Source organism: Sorex fumeus, unplaced genomic scaffold (genome assembly GCF_029834395.1).
Source record: "Sorex fumeus unplaced genomic scaffold, SorFum_2.1 ptg000047l, whole genome shotgun sequence".
NCBI lineage: Eukaryota > Metazoa > Chordata > Mammalia > Eulipotyphla > Soricidae > Sorex > Sorex fumeus.
Window position 1 is genome coordinate 24,363,061 of NW_026606104.1, and position 19,995 is coordinate 24,383,055.

Consider the following 19,995-nt stretch of genomic DNA (forward strand, 5'->3'; position numbering starts at 1 on the left):
AATTGAAAATAGTCCTTCAAATAATTATTTAAAATGCATAATTCTCTTGGAGAACTCCAGTTGAGAAGGCTGAACTTTTGTATATTAAGAATCGAATAATCATTATTGCTTGAGATGTTTCATGCTTCAATTCATATGTGTCATTTCGCCATTCTGATAGCCTAGAATAGTTGCTGTGCTATTTTAGGCTTATTTTGTTAACTGCAAAGAAGTATCTTATACATTTATGTTTATAATGAATAATAGTAAAAAATAATTTCTAGAGTAGGCTTTGGTATTACTACTAATCATTATACTTTAGTAATTTATCAGATGAACTTTTTTGGCACTCTTAACTCTTGAGTATGTTATTTAAAAAATTTTTTTATTTTATAAAGTAGTTCACGATATTTGATTACATTTAGAATATTCAAACACCAGTCCTACCACCATTGCACCTTCCCATGACCATATTTCGGGTGTTTCCATCCTGAACCTCAATCCATGCCCCAAAGCAGATCTGAAATAATATAATATTTCCCTCTAAGGTTGGTTGCCTCCTACTTTGAATCCCATCAAATGTGATGTGGTACTCTTGGACAAAGGGTAGGGTGTGTCCTATGAAGTGTCTCAGAAAAGGTTCAGGAGTAGGTTCACTCATGGGTGAGGCTTGGTCTGAGTGTGTAGAGATCAGCCTTGAGCATGACTGCCAGGGCTGGGTCCCTTGGGGTGGAGAGGGGTCTCACTCACTCCCCTCTGGGGTGCCCCAAGTGAAACAGCCTAGCACTGGGTCCATATTGTTAATTTTTAAAACACAGAATCTTTTCAAACAATGATAGGAATGAGTTAAATACTGGTTGAGTTGTTTTAATAGAAGCCTAATTTTCTTGATTTCTTGAAATGTTTGCAACTGTACCTAATTTTGGATCCTTTCCTTCCTCTCTTGTGAAATTATACAGGAGACAAAGCATTATCTAACTGTGAACCTTACCACTCTTCGAGTATGGTGTTATGCTTGCAGCAAAGAAGTATTTTTGGAGAGGAAATTAGGAACTCAGCCTTCATTGTCTTCTGTAAGACAGCTACACCAAACACAAGAAAACAGTGTTCAGGTAATAATATTTAATTAAACTATCAACTACTTTTAGGTATTGGTTTCAATATTTGTCATAGTAGTTGAATTTAAAAAGCGTTCACCTAATTTTTAAAATGTCTGTCATTTACGTTTTTGGTTTTGTTTCATTTTGGTTGTGGTGGAGGCCAGGGATTGTACATGGTACTGAGTTTGATTCTGGCACTACATGTCCCCTGAGCATTGCTCAGTCTGAGCCTTAATCTGTCAGTGTGTCACTGGCACACACATCTCTGCAAGTGGTCATAATACACCCCCCACCCCCACCCCCCCAGTACGACTGGCTGTGGTTCTATTAAAACAGCCAGTGTTTAACTCATTCCTGTCATTGTTTTCTCTGTGGTTTATTTAACATATTAGCAAGCTTTTTTTCCTTCTAGCTTCTAGCTCTGCATTCAAAAGTCACTCCTGGCGGTTATGGCGGGGGACAATATATAGTACTAAGTTTCAAACTTGGGTCAGCTATATGCAAGGCAGCACCCTACCTGCTGTGCTGTCACTCTGGCTCTTTATTGCATTTTGATGGTAGTCACTTGTAATAGAAAGTTGTCTTGTCTAAATCATTGTATGATGGGATAACTGGACTTTAGACAAGAGATATTTTCTGCATTTCTAATTTCATAATTGGTTCTAGTTAATAAAATTTTGCTTTTTCCACTCAGAAATAATACCCGAGTTTTTGATTTTCAGGTTTTGGGCATACCCATTTGTGCTCCTGGTTTGCTCCTAGCTCTGCGTTTAGAGATCACTTCTGGTAGTCCTAAAAGGACCATACTTGGTGCCAGGGATCAAATCCAGGTTGGCTGTGTGCAAGGCAAGTGGCTTATCTGCTGTAGCCTTTCCTCCCCAGAAATGTAAGGTAAAGGTAAAGGTAAAGGCCCTCCCATTGATCATCGATTTGCTCGAGCGGGCCCAGTAACGTCTCCATTGGAGACTTTGTTGTTACTGTGTCTGGCATATCGAATACTCTCGGTAGCTTGCCGGGCTCTCCGAGAGGGGCGGAGGAATCGAACTCGGGTCGGCCATGTTGGCTGCTTGTAAGGCGAACGCCCTACCGCTGTGCTATTTTTTTTAATCATTTAAATTATTTAAATTATTTATTTGGGCTGGAGCAATAGCACAGCGGGTAGGGCGTTCGCCTTACAAGCGACCAACATGGCCGACCCGAGTTCGATTCCTCTGCCCCTCTCGGAGAGCCCGGCAAGCTACCGAGAGTATTCGATATGCCAGACACAGTAACAACAAAGTCTCCAATGGAGACGTTACTGGGCCCGCTCGAGCAAATCGACGATCAACGGGAGGGCCTTTACTTTTACCTTTTAAATTATTTATTTATTTAGCTTTTTGAAACACACCCAGCGATGCTCAGGAGTTACTCCTGGCTTTACACTCAGGAATTACTGCTGAGGGTGCTCAGGGGACCATATGGGATGCTGGGGATCGAACCTGGGTTGGCCGCTTGCAAGGCCTACCCTGTTATTCTATTGCTCCAGCCCCAGTTTTCTTCATTTTTGAACATCCAAGTTTATTTAAAATTACAGTTTTTGAGTTTTTACATATTAAAAAATATAATAACTAAAATTTAAAATTATTTTAACTGGGCTACAGAGATAGTACAGTGGGTTGGGCATGGTCTTGCATGTGACCAACCTGGGTTCTATCCCAGACGTCCCATATTGTCCCCTGAGTACCTCCAGGAGTAAGCCCTGAGCACTGCCAGGTTGTAACCTCCCCAAACCAAAAACAAATACATATGTATGTGTGTGTTTGTGTATATGTATATAAAATGTATGTAATATTTATATATAGCATATAAATGTTTAGGTATAAGATAATTCTAACTTGGGCCAAAAAATAGTACAGTGTGTAAAGTAATTATTTTGTATGCAGTTGATCTGGCTTTGATCCCCAGCACTACATATATTGCCTTGAGCCCTACCAAGAGTGATCTTGAGCACAGAGCCTGGAATAAGCCCTGTGCACTGCTGGGTGTGACCACCCCCTAAAAAAAATAATTATAACTGGGGTTGGAGAGATAGTAAGGGGTTAAGGCACTAGTGCCTTGTATGTGGATGGCTCCTGTTTGATCCCTATCACTGCACAGACTCAAGAGATCAGAATACCACTCAGTGCGGCCCCAACCCTCAACCCTCCAATAATAGTCACAACTGACTAAATTTAATGCCATTTGTTGCTGTTTCCCCCAGAATACATTAAGATTACAAACTAATAAATACTGAATCTGGTTGAAAAAATAAAGATTCTTTTTTATGGCTTGTAAGTAACTTTCTGGTGAGTTAAATTTGTTACATATAGAAGTAAAGAATTGAATTTGATGCAGCTTTTTTTTTTCACTACATTGGGAATCAAACCCAGGGTCTCTGCAGGGCATGCATTTTACCACTGAGCTACATCCCAGACCTCTCATGTAACTTCCCGATGACCCCATTGTGAAATTATTTGGTCAACTAAAATGTCCAGTGTCTACAGATGCTGGAAATGTAAAGTAAATATATTAATGAGTTGATGTAAGTGCTTATGCTTTTATTGTAGTATTTGGAATAAGGCTGTAAGTTGGAGAACCAATGTGGAGATTAAACGTGTGCCGCTATTACAACTGATTATTGTAGGAGGATCTCAGTATATGAGATTTCCTGCTATTGTAAGAGTACTTGCACAATCTGATTTTTATATGATCTCTCATTTTTTTTTTAGTATAGGAGTACTGTTATTTGTTCAGCCATTGATTAAGTTTATTGAATTGGGTATGAACTCCACATTACTTTTTTTTTTATTATTGAGTCACCATGAGATACAGTTACAAAGCTTTTATGTTTGAGATTCAGTTGTACAATGATCGAACACCCATCCCTCCACCAGTGCACACTTTCCACCACCAGTGTCCCCAGTAGATCCCTCCCCACCACACCCCATCCCAGTTCTCAACCTGCCTCCATGGGCAGACAACTTCGCCAACACACTCTCTACTTTTGGGCATTATGTTTGGCTCGAATTTTCCATAATATTATTCTATTTTCTATATTATAATTATTTTAATAATTTTAATATATTACGTATAGTATCATGTATAGTATTATATATATATATATATTACATAAGTCTGCCTGCCAGGGGCAGATGCTAGCTCATTTATTGTTCATTGCTCATTTTGAATATCATGGGTGCCTCGGCTGTGCACTTCTGGAATCCTAGATTGTAAATGGTTGGTTTCCAGAGACATTTCTGTAGGGCACTAATCCATTTTGGGACTCAATTGGGTGTCTCTGTACGCTGGTGCGCAAAGATGGCTCCGGGAGGCACATTATGGATGTGACAGCCAGGATGAGTGGGCGGGAAGTCAGAGAGGGGCAGTCTGGCACCTCTGCCACCATGCAACATGGACATCTAGTCCTAGAATCTGCATACCTGCGCCTTGTGGGAGTAAGCGGGGAGAATGCACCTGCTCCTTCTGGGGTGCTCTGGTATACCGACTCTGTATGGGGCCCAGTCGTCGCATGACGTTCTTGAGGGTGGCACTGAAGAGTTTTGGTGAAATGGTATCACCCTGCTGCACCCCTCTCTTGACATGGATGATCACTTCTTTGTAGAATGGTGAGATCCTGGTAGTGAATCCATAATACAGCTCACGGTTAATCCTGATGTATTGAGTATGAATGCTCTGATTGGCTAGGGCTTTGATGACTGCTTCTGTCTCAAGTGAATCAAAGGCCTTCTTTAAATCAATGAATGTTAGAGTGGCATCTTGAACTCCCGAGAAACCTCAATGAGCTTGTTAATCGTGTGGATATGGTTGATAGTACTGAATCCTTTGCAGAACCTGGCTTGCTCGCATGCTTGTTCTTCATCTAGTGTTCTGTCAATCCTATTCAGGATGACTCAAGTGAACAGCTTGTAGATGACAGACAACAGGCAGATTGGGCGATAGTTGCCTATGTCGTGGATGTCTTCCTTCTTGTACTGTAGTACAGTCATGCTGGTTTTGCACTGGGACGGAACCTTGCATTCAGACAAGTAGCGCGTGAAGAGCCGGGCCAGTGTATTGATGAGTACTGACGGCAGGTTCATCAGGTGTTCAGGTCTGACCTTGTCTGGACCAGGTGCTGTTCATTTCTTTACCGATGAAATGGCGTGTCTGATTTCGGAAGGGAGAACATTGGGAACGACATATCCATCCTGCAGAATTTGGTATATGGGTAGGTGGACGTGGCTATCAAAGAGATCTGAGTAGAAGTCATGGATAATCTTCTCCATTGTCCTTCTGGAAGATGTGATAGATCCATCAGAATGTCGGAGGGTAGTCATCTTGGTCTTGTTGTTGGAGAAGGACAGGCGGGTGTTACGAATGCTTTTCCTGGCTTCTGCCGCATCTACCAGCACTGCTGCTCTTCTCTCTTTGAGGTCTTCCTTGATTGCATCTCTGCACTGCTCTGCAAGCTCGGATGTTCGCCTGAGGCATGCGCCAAACCACGTTGGCGAATAAGCTCAAGAGTTTTTGAAGACAGGTGGTTTTTTGTGGCTATCTCTCCCTTGGCGTTCCTCGCACGTGATGCGACGACTAGAATGGGAAGGAATGCTAGTGAAGATAGACGGTCGGCAACTACACCCCCTCTGCTTTGCTGATGACATTGTTCTAGTAACACCAAACATTAGCCAAGTGGCACAAATGCTTGGTGATTTCCACCGTGAGTGTGGAAAGGTTGGACTCCAGCTGAATCTCATGAAGACAATGTTTATGAGAAACAGTCTCGTTCCTGACATTCCATTCACTCTCAATGGAATGACCATCTCTGAATGCAACAGTTATATGTACCTAGGTCGAGAAGACAACATGACAAATGACCTGGTACCTGAGTTACACCTGAGGAAGAGAGCTGGGCCCTACGAAAACAGGATAAGAATGCTCTTTGGGTGTCCCAAAGAGGAATTGAAAGAGCTATGTTTGGAGTATCACGTTTAACTCAAATGAGAGAAAGAATCCGGAGTTCCGATGGTCAAGAAATCAGGGATGCTGTCTCGTTTGCCAAGGCGTCGAAAATCCGATGGGCTGGACACGTAATGAGATTTGGAGACGACCATTGGTCTAGAGCCGTTACTGACTGGATTGCATGGGACGTCAAAAGACTGCGTGGCCACCCACTTACAAGATGGTCAGACTTCTTCGTCAAGACCCTGAATGATCAGTTTGAGGCTCTTCGTGTTCCTAGAACGAACAGATGCCATTGGGCTACACTAGCACGCAGCAAGGATGAATGGAGACATTACTGGTGCCCGCTCGAGCAAATCGATTATTAACGGGAAGTCAAGTGATCAAGTGATGGGGCTCAGAGAGATCTCCAGCTTGTGGTGTTTTCCGGGACTCGCTGCTGTGTCACTGGCTTTTGATCTCTTTCGAGATTTATCCATGGGTCTCTGAAATAAGGCCAATAAATGAGCTTGTATAGCTGAACCAGAGATGGTTTGTGAGCATGGCTCCCACATTCCTAACTTTTGGCCATTTAATTTCTTGGTAAAATTGGTCCCAAGTTGTTGGGGTCTGACCAAAGACACAGTAGCAATTTTGGGGTGTCAGGAAGCCTGAAGGCATCATCAGGCTGCTGATGTACTCCCCCTGTAGATACAGGTTGACCTATTGGCCGCACCATACCCCCTGACCTCTCAATTTTTAAAGCATTAATTCAAGGTAGATTCTTTTGAGGGGGGTGTTTATTTGAAAAGAGTGTGAAGGGGCTGGAGCAATAGTATACTATTGGGTAGGGCATTTGTCTTGCACACAGCCAACCAATCCAGGTTCAATATCCAGCATCCTATATGGTCTTCCAAGCACTGTCAGCAGTAATTTCTGAGTGCAGAGCCAAGAGTAAACCCGGAGCATCACTGGGTGTGACCCAAAAAGGAAAAAAAATTAAAAGTGTGAGCTAGGGTCTGAAGAGACTGCACAGTGGGTAAAGATCTTGCCTTGCACATGATGAACCCAGATTTGGTCCCCGGTACCCCATATAGTCCTCCAAACCCCACCATGAGTGATCTGTTCAATGCAGAGCCAGAAGTAAGTGCAGAGCACTGCTGGGTGTGGCCCCAAAACAAAACAAAACAAAAAAGTGTTGGCTAATATTTGACCAACTGGTCAGCTTTAGCAACCTGAGTTAAGACAATTCATGAAAATTAATTGTGGAATATTTTATTGCTGTTTAAGTGAACTTTTAAGTATGCATAAAGGGATAAAAATAAACACGGTAGCAGAGCGATTTGAGAACTATATTACTGGCGCCCGCCAGTAATTGGTGTGTTATGATTTAGAAAGACTTCCCAGTGGAAAATTAGAAAACTTTGGAAAGAAAATGTAGAATGTTTGTCTTAATTGTAATGTGATCTTGCTTGAATTTGATTTAATTATATCAAAATTCAGAAGAATCACAAATGGGCTTTGTTACTTATTATAACATCATGATAAAAGTAGAGTGACTTGCTGTTTCCTTGTGTCCTTAATTGCTTTCAACATGTAAATTGTAATTGGCAGAATCAGAAATTCTTAGAGTCCTATTAAAATAGCAATCATTTTCTGGAGAGTAGATGCGATAAAATAAAGTTAAATTTTTTTTTCCTAACCTGAGGATTGTTTAATTATTAGGATTTTAAAATACCCAGTAACACAACATTAAAAACTCCTTTGGTTGCTGTATTTGATGATCTGGACATAGAAGTTGAAGAAGATGAACGGAAAGCAAGAGGTAAAAAAAAAATCTGATTAATAGTTTTTTATATGCTTATTTCATTAAGAAACTTTACAGTGTGAGCTTTTCAAAATCTGATGATAAAAAAAGGATGTGCTGTTCATAAATAAATTTTTTTTAGAAAGTTTTGTTTTTGGGACTGGAGTGATAGTACAACGGGTAGTCATTTGCCTTGCTCATGACCAACCTGGATTCGATTCCCAGCACCCCATATTGTCCCCCAAACCAGCCAGGAGTGATCCCTCAGCAGAGCCAGGAGTACCACTAGTGTGGCCAAAAAAGAAAAGAAATTTTGTGTAGTGAAATTACATTTATATTGATCGGAGTAACAGAATAGCAGGTAAGATGTTTGCTTTGGCACTCTATATGGTCCTCCCATCCCTGCTTGGAGTGATTTTTGAGTGCAGAGCAAGGACTAAGTCCCAAGCACCAGTTGTGGCCCAAAAACAAAGGTGAAAATATTTTTTTTTCTGAGACAAAGAAACAGTAATTTTAAGTGATACTTGGTTTCTCTGGCATTACTTTGTCAGAGTCCTACAGTTCTTGGTATTCTCTGCATATAACTGATACATATATTCTGTTTGTTGTTGACATTGGGGATTTCAAATTCTTTTAAATACATGCTTAAATAAATTATCTGTAAATTAACTTTATTATGAGTCAGCTTCTAGTTTCTCAAGTTGTTGTTTTGTATTTCCTTAATGCAATTTAGCAATCATCGTAACTATAATGTGTAAGGTTGTAAATAATATTCACATAATTGAAATGTCATATTGTGAAGGATGACATAACTTATAATTTTCTGATAGGTCTTACAGGTTTGAAGAATATTGGAAATACTTGTTACATGAATGCAGCTTTGCAGGCTCTTTCTAATTGGTAGGTGGAAAAATTAATTTTTTTCAATTTTTGTGTAATTTATTTTTCTGTAATTATTTTATCACTGAGCAGAAAATTATACTGCTATATAGTAGTATACTTTTTTTAAAAAAGAAAAAGAAATGCATATAACAGCAATATGGAAAAGCATCAATAGTTGTATCCAGTTTCCATAGCCAGTGGAATCCTCTGAAATCCCTGGCTATACTTTATTTGTTAGATTTCTCAACACTTTCAAAAACTTTGGAATTTCCTCACTTAGAAATTTTTGTGGATTAACTACGACTGTAAATGTTTAAATAATTTTGAAAATACTATTTTCATCTTTTTAAAATTCTACTCAGAATAGAATAGGTAAGAATTGGGTTGGTCTCAGCAGGGCTACATAGTTTGTGCCTGTGGTTTCCTAGATTATTGATCTTCAGTAGGCCTGGAACAGGTATATGTCTTTGGTTAAATAGTTCTACTTCTTAAAAGTGAAATGCTTAAACCGATGCTTCAAGTCACTTAGAATTCAATGATATTATCTACCTCTACATATCAATATCTATACACACACACACACACACACTCACACACTTTTTTTTCCTTCAATCTTCTTTTAATTAATCATTATTCCTACCAAAAAGAAGGTAGGTGCAGGATGAAATAGTCTATATGTATATATATTAGGTCTATTTAGTCTAATGTGTAGCTTAAGTTCAGTGTTTCCTTATTTTTTGTCAAAATGATCTGTCATAGAGAGTGGAGTATTGAAGTCCTCTACTATTACTCTATTGTTGTCTTATTTCTCCCTTTCAATCCTCTTTATATTTCCTTTATAATTTAGATCTTACTTGTTGGGTGTATAAAATCTCCAGGGAGCGGCCAAGGGGAGGTCCTGATGGTTATTCCCCTAGCTGCCTGGGTTTGCCCCCCCAACCCCCCCAACCTTGGCAGCCTGAGCCCTGGGGCAGATGGAAGGAGGACTTGAGGGCCAAGCTTGAGGGGTTGGGCTTACACAAAGGTGTGTCACAATCAAAAGGGTTAAAGTTCTTTCCCTCAGGGGATGCTGCTTCTAGGGTAGATTCTCTTTCAGCTGGACGACCCACCCAAAGGCGGAATCCCATGAATGTGTTTCTCCTCTCCTTGTCCAGCAAACATATAAGCATTCATAATATTAATCATTTTGTATGGACACAGTAAGAGATGCTTTAAGCTTATAGAATTACTCTCCTGGGGTCATCTTGATCTCAGACTACAGTGCTCAGGCCAGATTAGTCTTTCCTATCCTTGTCTTTACATTTTTTTTTTCTTTTTGGGTCACACCCGGTGATGCACAGGGGTTACTCCTGGCTCTTCACTCAGGAATTTTCCCCGGTGGTACTCGGGGGACCATATGGGATGCTGGGAATCGAACCCAGGTTGGCCGAGTGCAAGGCAAACACTTTACCCGCTGTGTTACTGCTTTAACCCCCTAGTTGTTACTTTTGGATTATGACAGCATTTGTCCATGATCAAGCTCTTAACTTATTGTTAAGTATCATGCTACTTTGGCCTGGTCCATTTCCATGCCAGGGTAGCTCAGAGCTTGCCCTGGGTCCCTTCAGTCCCTCGTCGGGACCCTGCTTTTGGACTGCTAGGAACAGAGGGCAACTGAGGCTTAAGTTGAGAAAGTAGATGCCCAGGAATGAATAATATTCAAAGCCAATTAAATCCCAAGTTACAAAAGCATAATATTAGTTGTCTTCTTGTGTCTGTACAAAAGGACATTTCTTTAAAGTAAACTATTCAAAAGACATAAGGAGAGGAGAAAGGCGATATTAATTTACAATATAAGTTCTAGCGGGCCCAGTAACGCTGGAGCGATAGCACAGCGGGTAGGGCGTTCGCCTTACAAGCGGCCAACATGGCCGACCCGAGTTCGATTCCTCCGCCCCTCTCGGAGAGCCCGGCAAGCTACTGAGAGTATTCGATATGCCAGACACAGTAACAACAAAGTCTCCAATGGAGACGTTACTGGGCCCGCTCGAGCAAATCGACGATCAACGGGAGGGCCTTTTTAATATAAGTTCAGTGTCCTGAAAGATCTGACCTTACAAATGAACAGAAACTAATTAGGGAATAAACTGATTAACTGATTGGGGAAGAGAGCATAGAGAAGTGGTTACAGATAAACAAAAGAATGGGAGTACTCAGGAGCACTTTGATGGGTGTGAACTGATAAACCTCAGCTCCTTTGGCAAGGGAGAACTGGTAAAGCAATGCCATCCTACAGTTGGGTGTTTATTTATAGAAGTTATCCTCTTTATCATTACTTAATGACTCTCTGTCACTTGTAACAGTTTTTGAGTTAAATTCTCTTTTGTTTGAATTAAGATTAGTAATCCAATGCTTGCTTTTGCTTTTCTACTTGAATGAATATCTTTGTTAGGATAATCACTTTTTTGTAGGCCATGGTTTGTTTTTTGCCTAGTCAGTTTTGCTGTAACTGAATAGATTGGAGAATTTCTCTTGTGCTAATAAACTAATAAAAGATTATTGGGGCCTGAGCAATAGTATAGTGGGTTGCTGCCTGCTTTGCATCTTGGCATCCCATGTGGTTCCCTGAGCACCACCAGGAGTAATTCTTGAGTTACAGATTTAGGAGTAACCCTTAATCACTGCTGAATGCAGCCCCAAAACAAAAATCAAAAGAAAATTTAAAATCACCCAAGGAAAGCATTTGATTGTAGCCCCAAAACAAAAATCTAAAGAAGATTTAAGATCACCCAAGGAAAGCATATATAGGGAAGATAGAGGCACTCATAGTAACCTTGCTATGCAGATGTCTAGAAAGCAATAAAGAGAGAAGAGTTGCCAGAGAGAGAAAGAAAATTAGAAAAGTATATTGCCTTGATAAAGAGAATATTCAACAATAAGGGCTAAGTTACCTGTCACAAATGCCAAGAGGGAGCTGAAGAGTATTAATCTGAAGTGTGTTGAAGAGTGTGATATGGTGAGGTCATACTCTGGTTTGAATAAGTGACCAAGAATTTGAAGATGTGAGTGTGATGCTGTAAAGGGGAGCAAAGAAATAATAGCATCAGAACACTGCACGGGGGGGTGGGGGGTGGAGGGGTGGGGGGGTGGGCTGTAGAGATAGCACAGCGGGTAGGGCGTTTGCCTTGCACGCGGCTGACCCGGGTTCAATTCCCAGCATCCCATATGGTCCCCTGAGCACCGCCAGGAGTAACTCCTTAGTGCAGAGCCAGGTGTAACCCCTGTGCATCGCCGGGTGTGACCTAAAAAGCAAAAAAAAAAAAAAAAAAAAAGAACACTGCACGGTTAATTCATTGGATGACTAGCAGTGGTAAACTTGATTCCACTCTGACATTTTTTTCTCTTTTAATTAGCCCACCTTTGACACAGTTCTTTCTTGATTGTGGAGGACTAGCTCGAACAGATAAGAAACCAGCCATTTGTAAAAGTTACCTCAAATTGATGTCAGAATTATGGCACAAAAGCAGGTATGTATTGAAGACATTTGCCCTTAAAATCTTGCAACACCCTTCCCCTTGTTGCCCTTGTTGCCTTGCGCAACCCTGTACAATTGGTTGTGCTTCTCACACACTTGGTTGTTAGTGCTCACTGGTGGTTCCATGTGTTTGGCTGTGCTGCTTCTGTGCTCAGTCACAGTTGCACGGTGTAGTTGCAGTGCTGGCTGGGTGTCGCACACTTGGGTTTCAGTGTTCTCTCATCTGAGCATCTCACTGTTGTCCTCTGGAGATTGCATTCTGTTGCAGCTTGGAGTGGGACTGAGAGGGGTGTCCCAGAGAGCAGTATGTCCTCATTCATGCTTGTAAGCAGGCACTTTTGTCACTGACCCTCTCTTGGCCCTTAATGCCCCCACCCCGCTTTTATTTTTTAATGCTTTGTTTCCATGAATATCATAAATAGTAAAAGGATGTAAGGTTCTTGTGTTTGTTTTTTATAGACCTGAAAAAAAAATTGAAGCAGAGCACATTGAAAATATCTAAGAAAAGAATGGGAGCGATAGTACAGTGCATGAAGCACTTATTGTGCATGTGTTGGACCTGGGTTTGATCCCCTGCATCCCATATGGTCCTCTGAACATTGCTGGGAGATTTCCAAAGTACAGAGCCAGGAATAACTAACTCCTGAGAATTGCTGGGTTGGTGGTACCCACTCCAAAAATAAAGAAAAGGAAAAATATCCAATAAAGGATATTGAAATTACCCAATTATATTCTGTCTAGATTGGAGACATACTATTGACCAGTTGAAACAGTTATTGTTGAAAGTTAAGTTTTAATATGAGTAGGCGTTCTCAGTGCTAAAGTAAGTTCTTGACACTTAAAATGAATTTTTTTTTTTTTTTTTTTTGCTTTTTGGGTCACACCTGGCGATGCATAGCGGTTATGCCTGGCTCTGCACTCAGGAGTTACTCCTGGCGGTGCTCAGGGAACCGTAAGGGATGCTGGGAATCGAACCCGGGTCGGCCGCGTGCAAGGCAAACACCCTACTTCCTGTGCTATCTCTCCATCCCCAAAATGAATTTTATACTTATATTTGTTGTAACATACAGCATTGTAAAATAATTGCTGTAATATATTACTAATTTCATTTTAGGAGTATTAGCCAAAATTGCTTTTATGATTAGTATTTTTCCATGATTATTTAGAATCACTTATGAGAAGACAGCTGTCAAAACTATTCTTTTTAAAGCTTTCTTCCATGTAATACTTTTGAGATCTTAAAGGTAAAGGTCGTACTTGATCATTCGCGCTTGTACCATCAGGTCCTCGATGGATGCATCTGATGCTAGCGTACGTGCATTGAAAGTACAGACGATCATTTTTGTCTTCCTTCGTTGTGGCAGCCTAGGTCGGCCTTGAGATTTTGTTGGCCTCTCCTTTCTCATCCTTCTCAGTGCTGCCATGTCGGTGAAGCCTTCAGGGTCAGGTGAATGAGACCAGTTGTAGTTACTGGTTTTGGCATATCGAATACACAGCGGATAGCTTGCCAGGCTCTTCCGTGCGGGCGGAATACTCTCGGTAGACTGCCAGTCTTTCCAAGAGGGATAGAGGCTTTTGGGGTGACCTCTAATCACCCTTGTAGGTGTTACCATATTTGAACCCTATCAAATATGGTACGACAATTCCAGAAGATGGGTATTTAGTGTCTTATGATGTGTCGCGCGGCCGCAAGCCATGTCTCGGCCGGAGCTGCCGCGCGGGTCCGGAAAGCGTCCTGGAGTGTGGCAACGGCTGGGTAGTGGAAGTAGTGTCGAGAGTGGAAGTCTGCCAGTGGGGTATTTATCTGGGTAGGGTGGGTCTCCTGTGCACAATTCGATCCCTGGGTGGTTGATGGAAGCAGACAGGGCAGGGTAGGGTGGGGCTCCTGATTAGAATCCCTTTGTCACCTGTGGTGGTGGGAGCAAGCAGAGAAGCTCTGTCCCTGGGTCCGCCGAGCCTGGAGTCCAAGGTCTCAGAGAGTTCCGCTTATCTTGTTCTGTGGGTCTTCAGTTGTGCGTGGGTCTCGGCCGGAGCTGCCGCGCGGGTCCGGAAAGCGTCCTGGAGTGTGGCAACGGCTGGGTAGTGGAAGTAGTGTCGAGAGTGGAAGTCTGCCAGTGGGGTATTTATCTGGGTTGGGTGGGTCTCCTGTGCACAATTCGATCCCTGGGTCGAATCAAGTACGACATCATTGGTCTGACCGAGACAAGAAGGCACGAATCTCACCATGCCGTTTTCGACACTGGAGAAGAATTGTTCCTCGGAACATGCGATAAAAGAGGTGTTGGAGGCGTTGGTGTCCTTGTCAACACAAACTTGGCCAAGAGCATTGATTCATTCGAATGCCTAACAACCCGAATCGGACGTTTACATTTGAATAGATGTGGCTCACTGCCTGCAGTTTCTATCTTCGTTGTCTACGCACCAACATCTCATTATGATGAAAGAGAAATCGAGAAGTTCTACATGGAGCTAGAGAAGTTCTATAAAGAAGACCACACCTTCTACAAGATCATTGTGGGTGATTTTAATGCCAAGATAGGACCGAGAAGATCAGCTGAAGAACTTCACATCGGGACCCATGGCCTAGAATGGAAAGAACAGGGTGAGAGACTGTCAGAGTTCATCATGTCGACCAAGACCATCCATGGTAATCACAGTTCCAGAAGGCAGAATCTAAACGATGGACATGGGAGTCTCCCGGTGGACGATTCCACAACGAAATAGACCACATCATATTCAATCGACGGTTTTGCCTGACTGATGTCGCTGTTGTCCCAAAATTTCGAACGGGATCGGACCACCGTCTACTTCGTGCAAAATTCTACTTCACAGAGCGGGGAGAAAGGGCTGCAAAGTTCAAAAAGAGAACTCCCAGAATGACCACCAACTGGGAACTCTTTGGTACTATTGCTGCAACATGGGAAGATGCCATTGTTGACAACATTGACGAGGAATACGATCGACTGGTTCAGCACCTCCATGAATGTGCGAGGAACGCCAAGAGAGAGATAGCCACAAAAAGTCGCCTATCTTCGAAAACTCTTGAGCTAATTCGCCAGCGTGGTTTGGCGCATGCCTCAGGCAACCGCAAGCTAACATCCGAGCTTGCAAAGCAGTGCAGAGATGCGATCAAGGAAGACCTCAAAGAGAGAAGAGCAGAAGTACTGGTAGATGCGGCAGAAGCCGGGAAAAGTATTCGTAAGGCCCGCCTGTCCTTCGCCAACTATAAGACCAAGATGACTGCCCTCCGACGTCCTGATGGATCCATCACATCCTCCAGAACGGCAATGGAGAAGATTATCCATGACTTCTACTCAAATCTCTTCGATAGCCATGTCCACTTGCCAACATACCAAATTCCACAGGATGGGTATGTTGTTCCCAACGTTCTCCCCTCCGAAATCCGACACGCCATTTCGTTGGTAAAGAAACAAACAGCACCCGGCCCAGACAAGGTCAGACCTGAACACCTGAAGAACCTACCGTCAGTACTCATCAATACACTGGCTCGGCTCTTCACTCGCTACCTGTCTGAATGCAAGGTTCCGTCTCAATGGAAAACCAGCAGGACCGTACTACTGTTCAAGAAGGGAGACATCCATGACATTGGCAACTATCGCCCGATCTGCCTATTGTCTGTCATCTACAAGTTGTTCACTCGAGTCATCCTGAATAGGATTGGCAGAACATTAGATGAAGGACAACCATGCGAGCAAGCAGGGTTCCGCAAAGGATTCAGCACCATCGACCATATCCACACGATAACCAAGCTCATTGAGGTTTCTCGGGAGTTCAAGATGCCGCTCTGCTTAACGTTCATTGATTTAAAGAAGGCCTTTGATTCTGTTGAGACGGAAGCGGTCACTGAAGCCCTAGCCAATCAGGGCATTCAAGCCCAATACATCAGGATCCTCCGTGAGCTCTATTGCGGATTCACTACCAGGATCTCACCATTCTACAAAGAAGTGATCGTTGATGTCAAGAGAGGGGTGCGGCAGGGTGATACCATTTCACCGAAACTCTTCAGTGCCACCCTCGAGAACATCATGCGACGACTGGAATGGGAAGGAATGGGAGTGAAGGTAGATGGTCGGCAATTACACCACCTCCGCTTTGCTGATGACATTGTTTTAATAACACCAAACATCAGCCAAGCGGCACAAATGCTGGCCGACTTTGACCGTGAGTGTGGAAAGGTAGGACTACAGCTGAATCTTACGAAGACAATGTTTATGAGAAACAGTCTTGTTCCTGACGCCCCATTCGCTCTCAATGGAACGACCATCTCCGAATGCAACAGCTATGTCTACCTAGGTCGAGAGGTCAACATGACAAATGACCTGGCACCCGAGCTGCGCAGGAGGAAGAGAGCGGCTTGGAACGCCTTCAAGAACGTCTAAGAAATAGCTAAGAGGACGAAGAACCTCCGGCTCCGGGCACATCTCTTTGATTCCACTGTTCTTCCTGCATTAACATATGCCTCAGAGACCTGGGCCCTACGTAAACAGGATGAGAACGCTATTCAGGTCTCCCAAAGAAGAATAGAAAGAGCTATGCTTGGAATATCACGTTTCACTCAAATGAGAGAATGAATCCTGAGTTCTGACATCCGTCGACGATCAAGGATCAGGGACGCTGTCTCATTTGCCAAGGTGTCAAAAATCAGATGGGCTGGTCACGTAATGAGATTTAAAGACGACCGTTGGACTAGAGCTGTTACTGATTGGATTCCACGGGATGTCAAAAGACCGCGTGGCTGCCCACCTACCAGATGGTCAGACTTCTTCGTCAAGATCATGAACGATCGGTTTGAGGCCCTTCATGTTCCCGGAGCGAACAGATGCCATTGGGCTACACTAGCACGCGACAGGGACAAATGGAGACGTTACTGGCGCCCGCTCGAGCAAATTGACGACTAACGGGAAGTTAAGTGATTAAGTGATTAAAGGTAAAGGTAAAGGCCCTCCCGTTGATCGTCGATTTGCTTGAGCGGGCCCAGTAACGTCTCCATTGGAGACTTTGTTGTTACTGTGTCTGGCATATCGAATACTCTCGGTAGCTTGCTGGGCTCTCTGAGAGGGGCGGAGGAATCGAACTCGGGTCGGCCATGTTGGCTGCTTGTAAGGCGAATGCCCTACCGCTGTGCTATCTTAATTACTTATTTTTGTTTTGTTTTGGAATCGCATGAGGCTGTGCTCAGGGATTACTCCTTGCTCTGACCTTAGGAATCACCCTTGGTGGGGTTTGGTGAACTATATGGGGTGCTGGGGATAGAAACCAGGTTTCTATGCTGTGTGTAATACAGGCACCCACCTGCTGTACTCTCTCTCTACCTCTTTATTTTATTTTATATTATTTTATTTTGGTGCCATACCTGCCTATCCTTAGCACTTACTCCTGCCTCTGTGTTCAAGGATCACCTCCTGGTGAACTTGGGAACTATATGTGGTGCATTTAACCTGGATTGGTCACGCACATGCAAGTGTCTTATCCACTGTACTGTAGCTCTGGCCCTTCTTGAGATTAATTTTTGTTTCTCTTTTGTTTTTGGACCACAGCCAGCATTGCTCAGGGGTTACTGCTAGATCTGTGCTTAATGATCATTACTGGTGGTGCCTGGGGACCATATCCAGTGCCAGCAATAGAATCAGAGTTAGATCTGTGCAAGCTAACATCTTATCCCCTTGAACTCTCCTGCCTGAGATCTTAATTTCTAATTAAAATTGTAGTATTTTCCAAATTTTGATATTTTTTTCTCCTAAGTGCCTCATTTTAAGATATTTGAAACTCCTTACTGAGCATTTTTTCTTTTTAAAGAAAGAGAAGTTCATTGAAAAGAAGAGAGAGAAGTTCCGTAGCTAGGGAGGAACTTAATATAGCTCTAAGTGCACTTACTAAGTGCATTGCTTAAAAAAGCCAGAATTTAATGCTTTCATCTGAATATGTTAAGCAGTTTAATGCTTCAGCCTTATAGTGCTGGGGACTACTAATGACACACCAGAAGTGATATTTGGGAGGCATCTGCTGCCAAAGATGGGATCTGGATTTGGCTTGTGATAGCCTTATAACCTAACCACTTGACTAAGCCCTGTCCAGAAATTTCTTTCTTTTTTTTTTTTCCCTGTACCAGAGATGGAACCTTGGGCATCATAGGTGCAGGCAGGTGCTTTACCACTGAGCTACATCCCTAGCTCTTGAAAAATACTGTACAGCATTGTGTTCTCCCCGCTGCCTTAAATCCTTAATTGATTTTTTTAAATGAAAATTAAAAATCATGGCACTGAAGTGACAGTATAGTGTGTAGCGCGTTGGCCTTGTATGTAATTGATCTGGGTTTGATCCCTGGCCTTCGATATGGTCCCCTAACTCCTGCCAGGAGGAGGCTGGAGTAAGCCCTGAGCACTGCTGGTTGATCACCCCCGTCAACCTCCCCACCCTATCTCCAATTTGTTTTTAATCACATATTTCTTTCTAATGTTTTCCTCCTCAGGCCTGGATCTGTTGTGCCCACTAATCTGTTCCAAGGAATCAAAACTGTAAATCCAACATTTAGAGGATATTCACAGCAGGTAAGGCTTTCATTCTGTTTATTCATAATAATAATCTTCAAGATATTTGAAAATTACATTATGTATTATTATTTTAGAGTCATTTTGTTTTCTGTCCTGAAATATTTATATTTTCTTTTTGGGTCACAACCGGTGATGCACAGCGGTCACTCCTGGCTCTGCACTCAGGAATTACCCCTGGCACTGCTTAGGGGACCATATGGGATGTTGGGATTCTAACCCGGGTCGACTGCATGCAAGGCAAACACCCTACCCCCTGTGCTATCGCTCCAGCCCCTGTCCTTAAATATTTTTAAGTTTTTGTTTAGTAAGAGCAATAATTCTTTTGGTAAGGGTGAGAGTGTTTGGGCCTTGTCCAGCGGTGCTTACTCCTATCTCTAGGACTTAGGGATCACTCCTGGTGGGACTTGGGTGGGACCATGTGGGGTGCCAGGAATCAAATCCAGGTGGGCCACATGTAAGGCAAGTGCTCTACTTGCGTTTTATCTCTCTTGCCTCATGAACAGTAAATTTTTTCTCATACTTTCTGCTTTCTCTTAATTTTATGTTTTTATAGAAAATTAAAAACTTTGGTTATTGGTTATGTTAGTGTACTTGGGTGTGGGGGGTGGGAGTCACATTCAGTAATACTCGGGCTTACTCTTGGTTCTGTGCTCAGGAGTTACTCCTGGCAGTGCATGGGGGATCAGTATAGGATGCCAGAGATCGAATCTTGATCAGCCACAAGCAAGGCAATTGTCCTTCCTGCTGTACTATCTCTCCAGCTCTTGTCAGTGTATTTATTCTGATGCTTTTAACTTAGCAAACACTTCCTATTTAGGGATACATTTTCACCTATAATTTTGGTTTGGACTTAACTTTTGGTTTGGACTTGTTATATTTTTTTTTCTTCTTGTTTTTGAACCATAGCTGGTGGTGCATAGGTCTTAATGCTTAGGTTTTACTTCTGGCAGTGCTGGGGGATCATCGGGGTGTCAGGAATTAAACCTGGATTAGCCACATGCAAGGCAAGCGCCTTACCTGCTGTTCTATCCCTCTGGTCCCTTAAATATTTTTTCTCTCACCTCCCACTTCTCTGTTTGGAGTGGAGGGTTGTGCTAGGTGGAACCCAGAGCTTTGTATATAAAAAACCTGTCGTCTGCTGAGCTATATTTCAAAACTTAGATTTAAGGATAGGGATGTTAGTTC

General features: G+C 42.7%; 1 protein-coding gene across 2 annotated transcripts in view; it reads left to right on the forward strand.

Annotated features, from left to right (window-relative positions):
* The window catches only part of USP33 (ubiquitin specific peptidase 33), a 64,381-nt gene that overhangs the window by 16,520 nt on the left and 27,866 nt on the right, over nt 1–19,995 (forward strand). For both annotated transcript variants that reach the window (XM_056123751.1, XM_056123750.1), the window contains exons 5-9: nt 939–1,091; nt 7,761–7,860; nt 8,673–8,742; nt 12,117–12,230; nt 18,729–18,807. In XM_056123751.1, the coding sequence (XP_055979726.1) occupies nt 939–1,091; nt 7,761–7,860; nt 8,673–8,742; nt 12,117–12,230; nt 18,729–18,807 (516 nt within the window). The remainder of the gene's footprint in view (nt 1–938; nt 1,092–7,760; nt 7,861–8,672; nt 8,743–12,116; nt 12,231–18,728; nt 18,808–19,995) is intronic.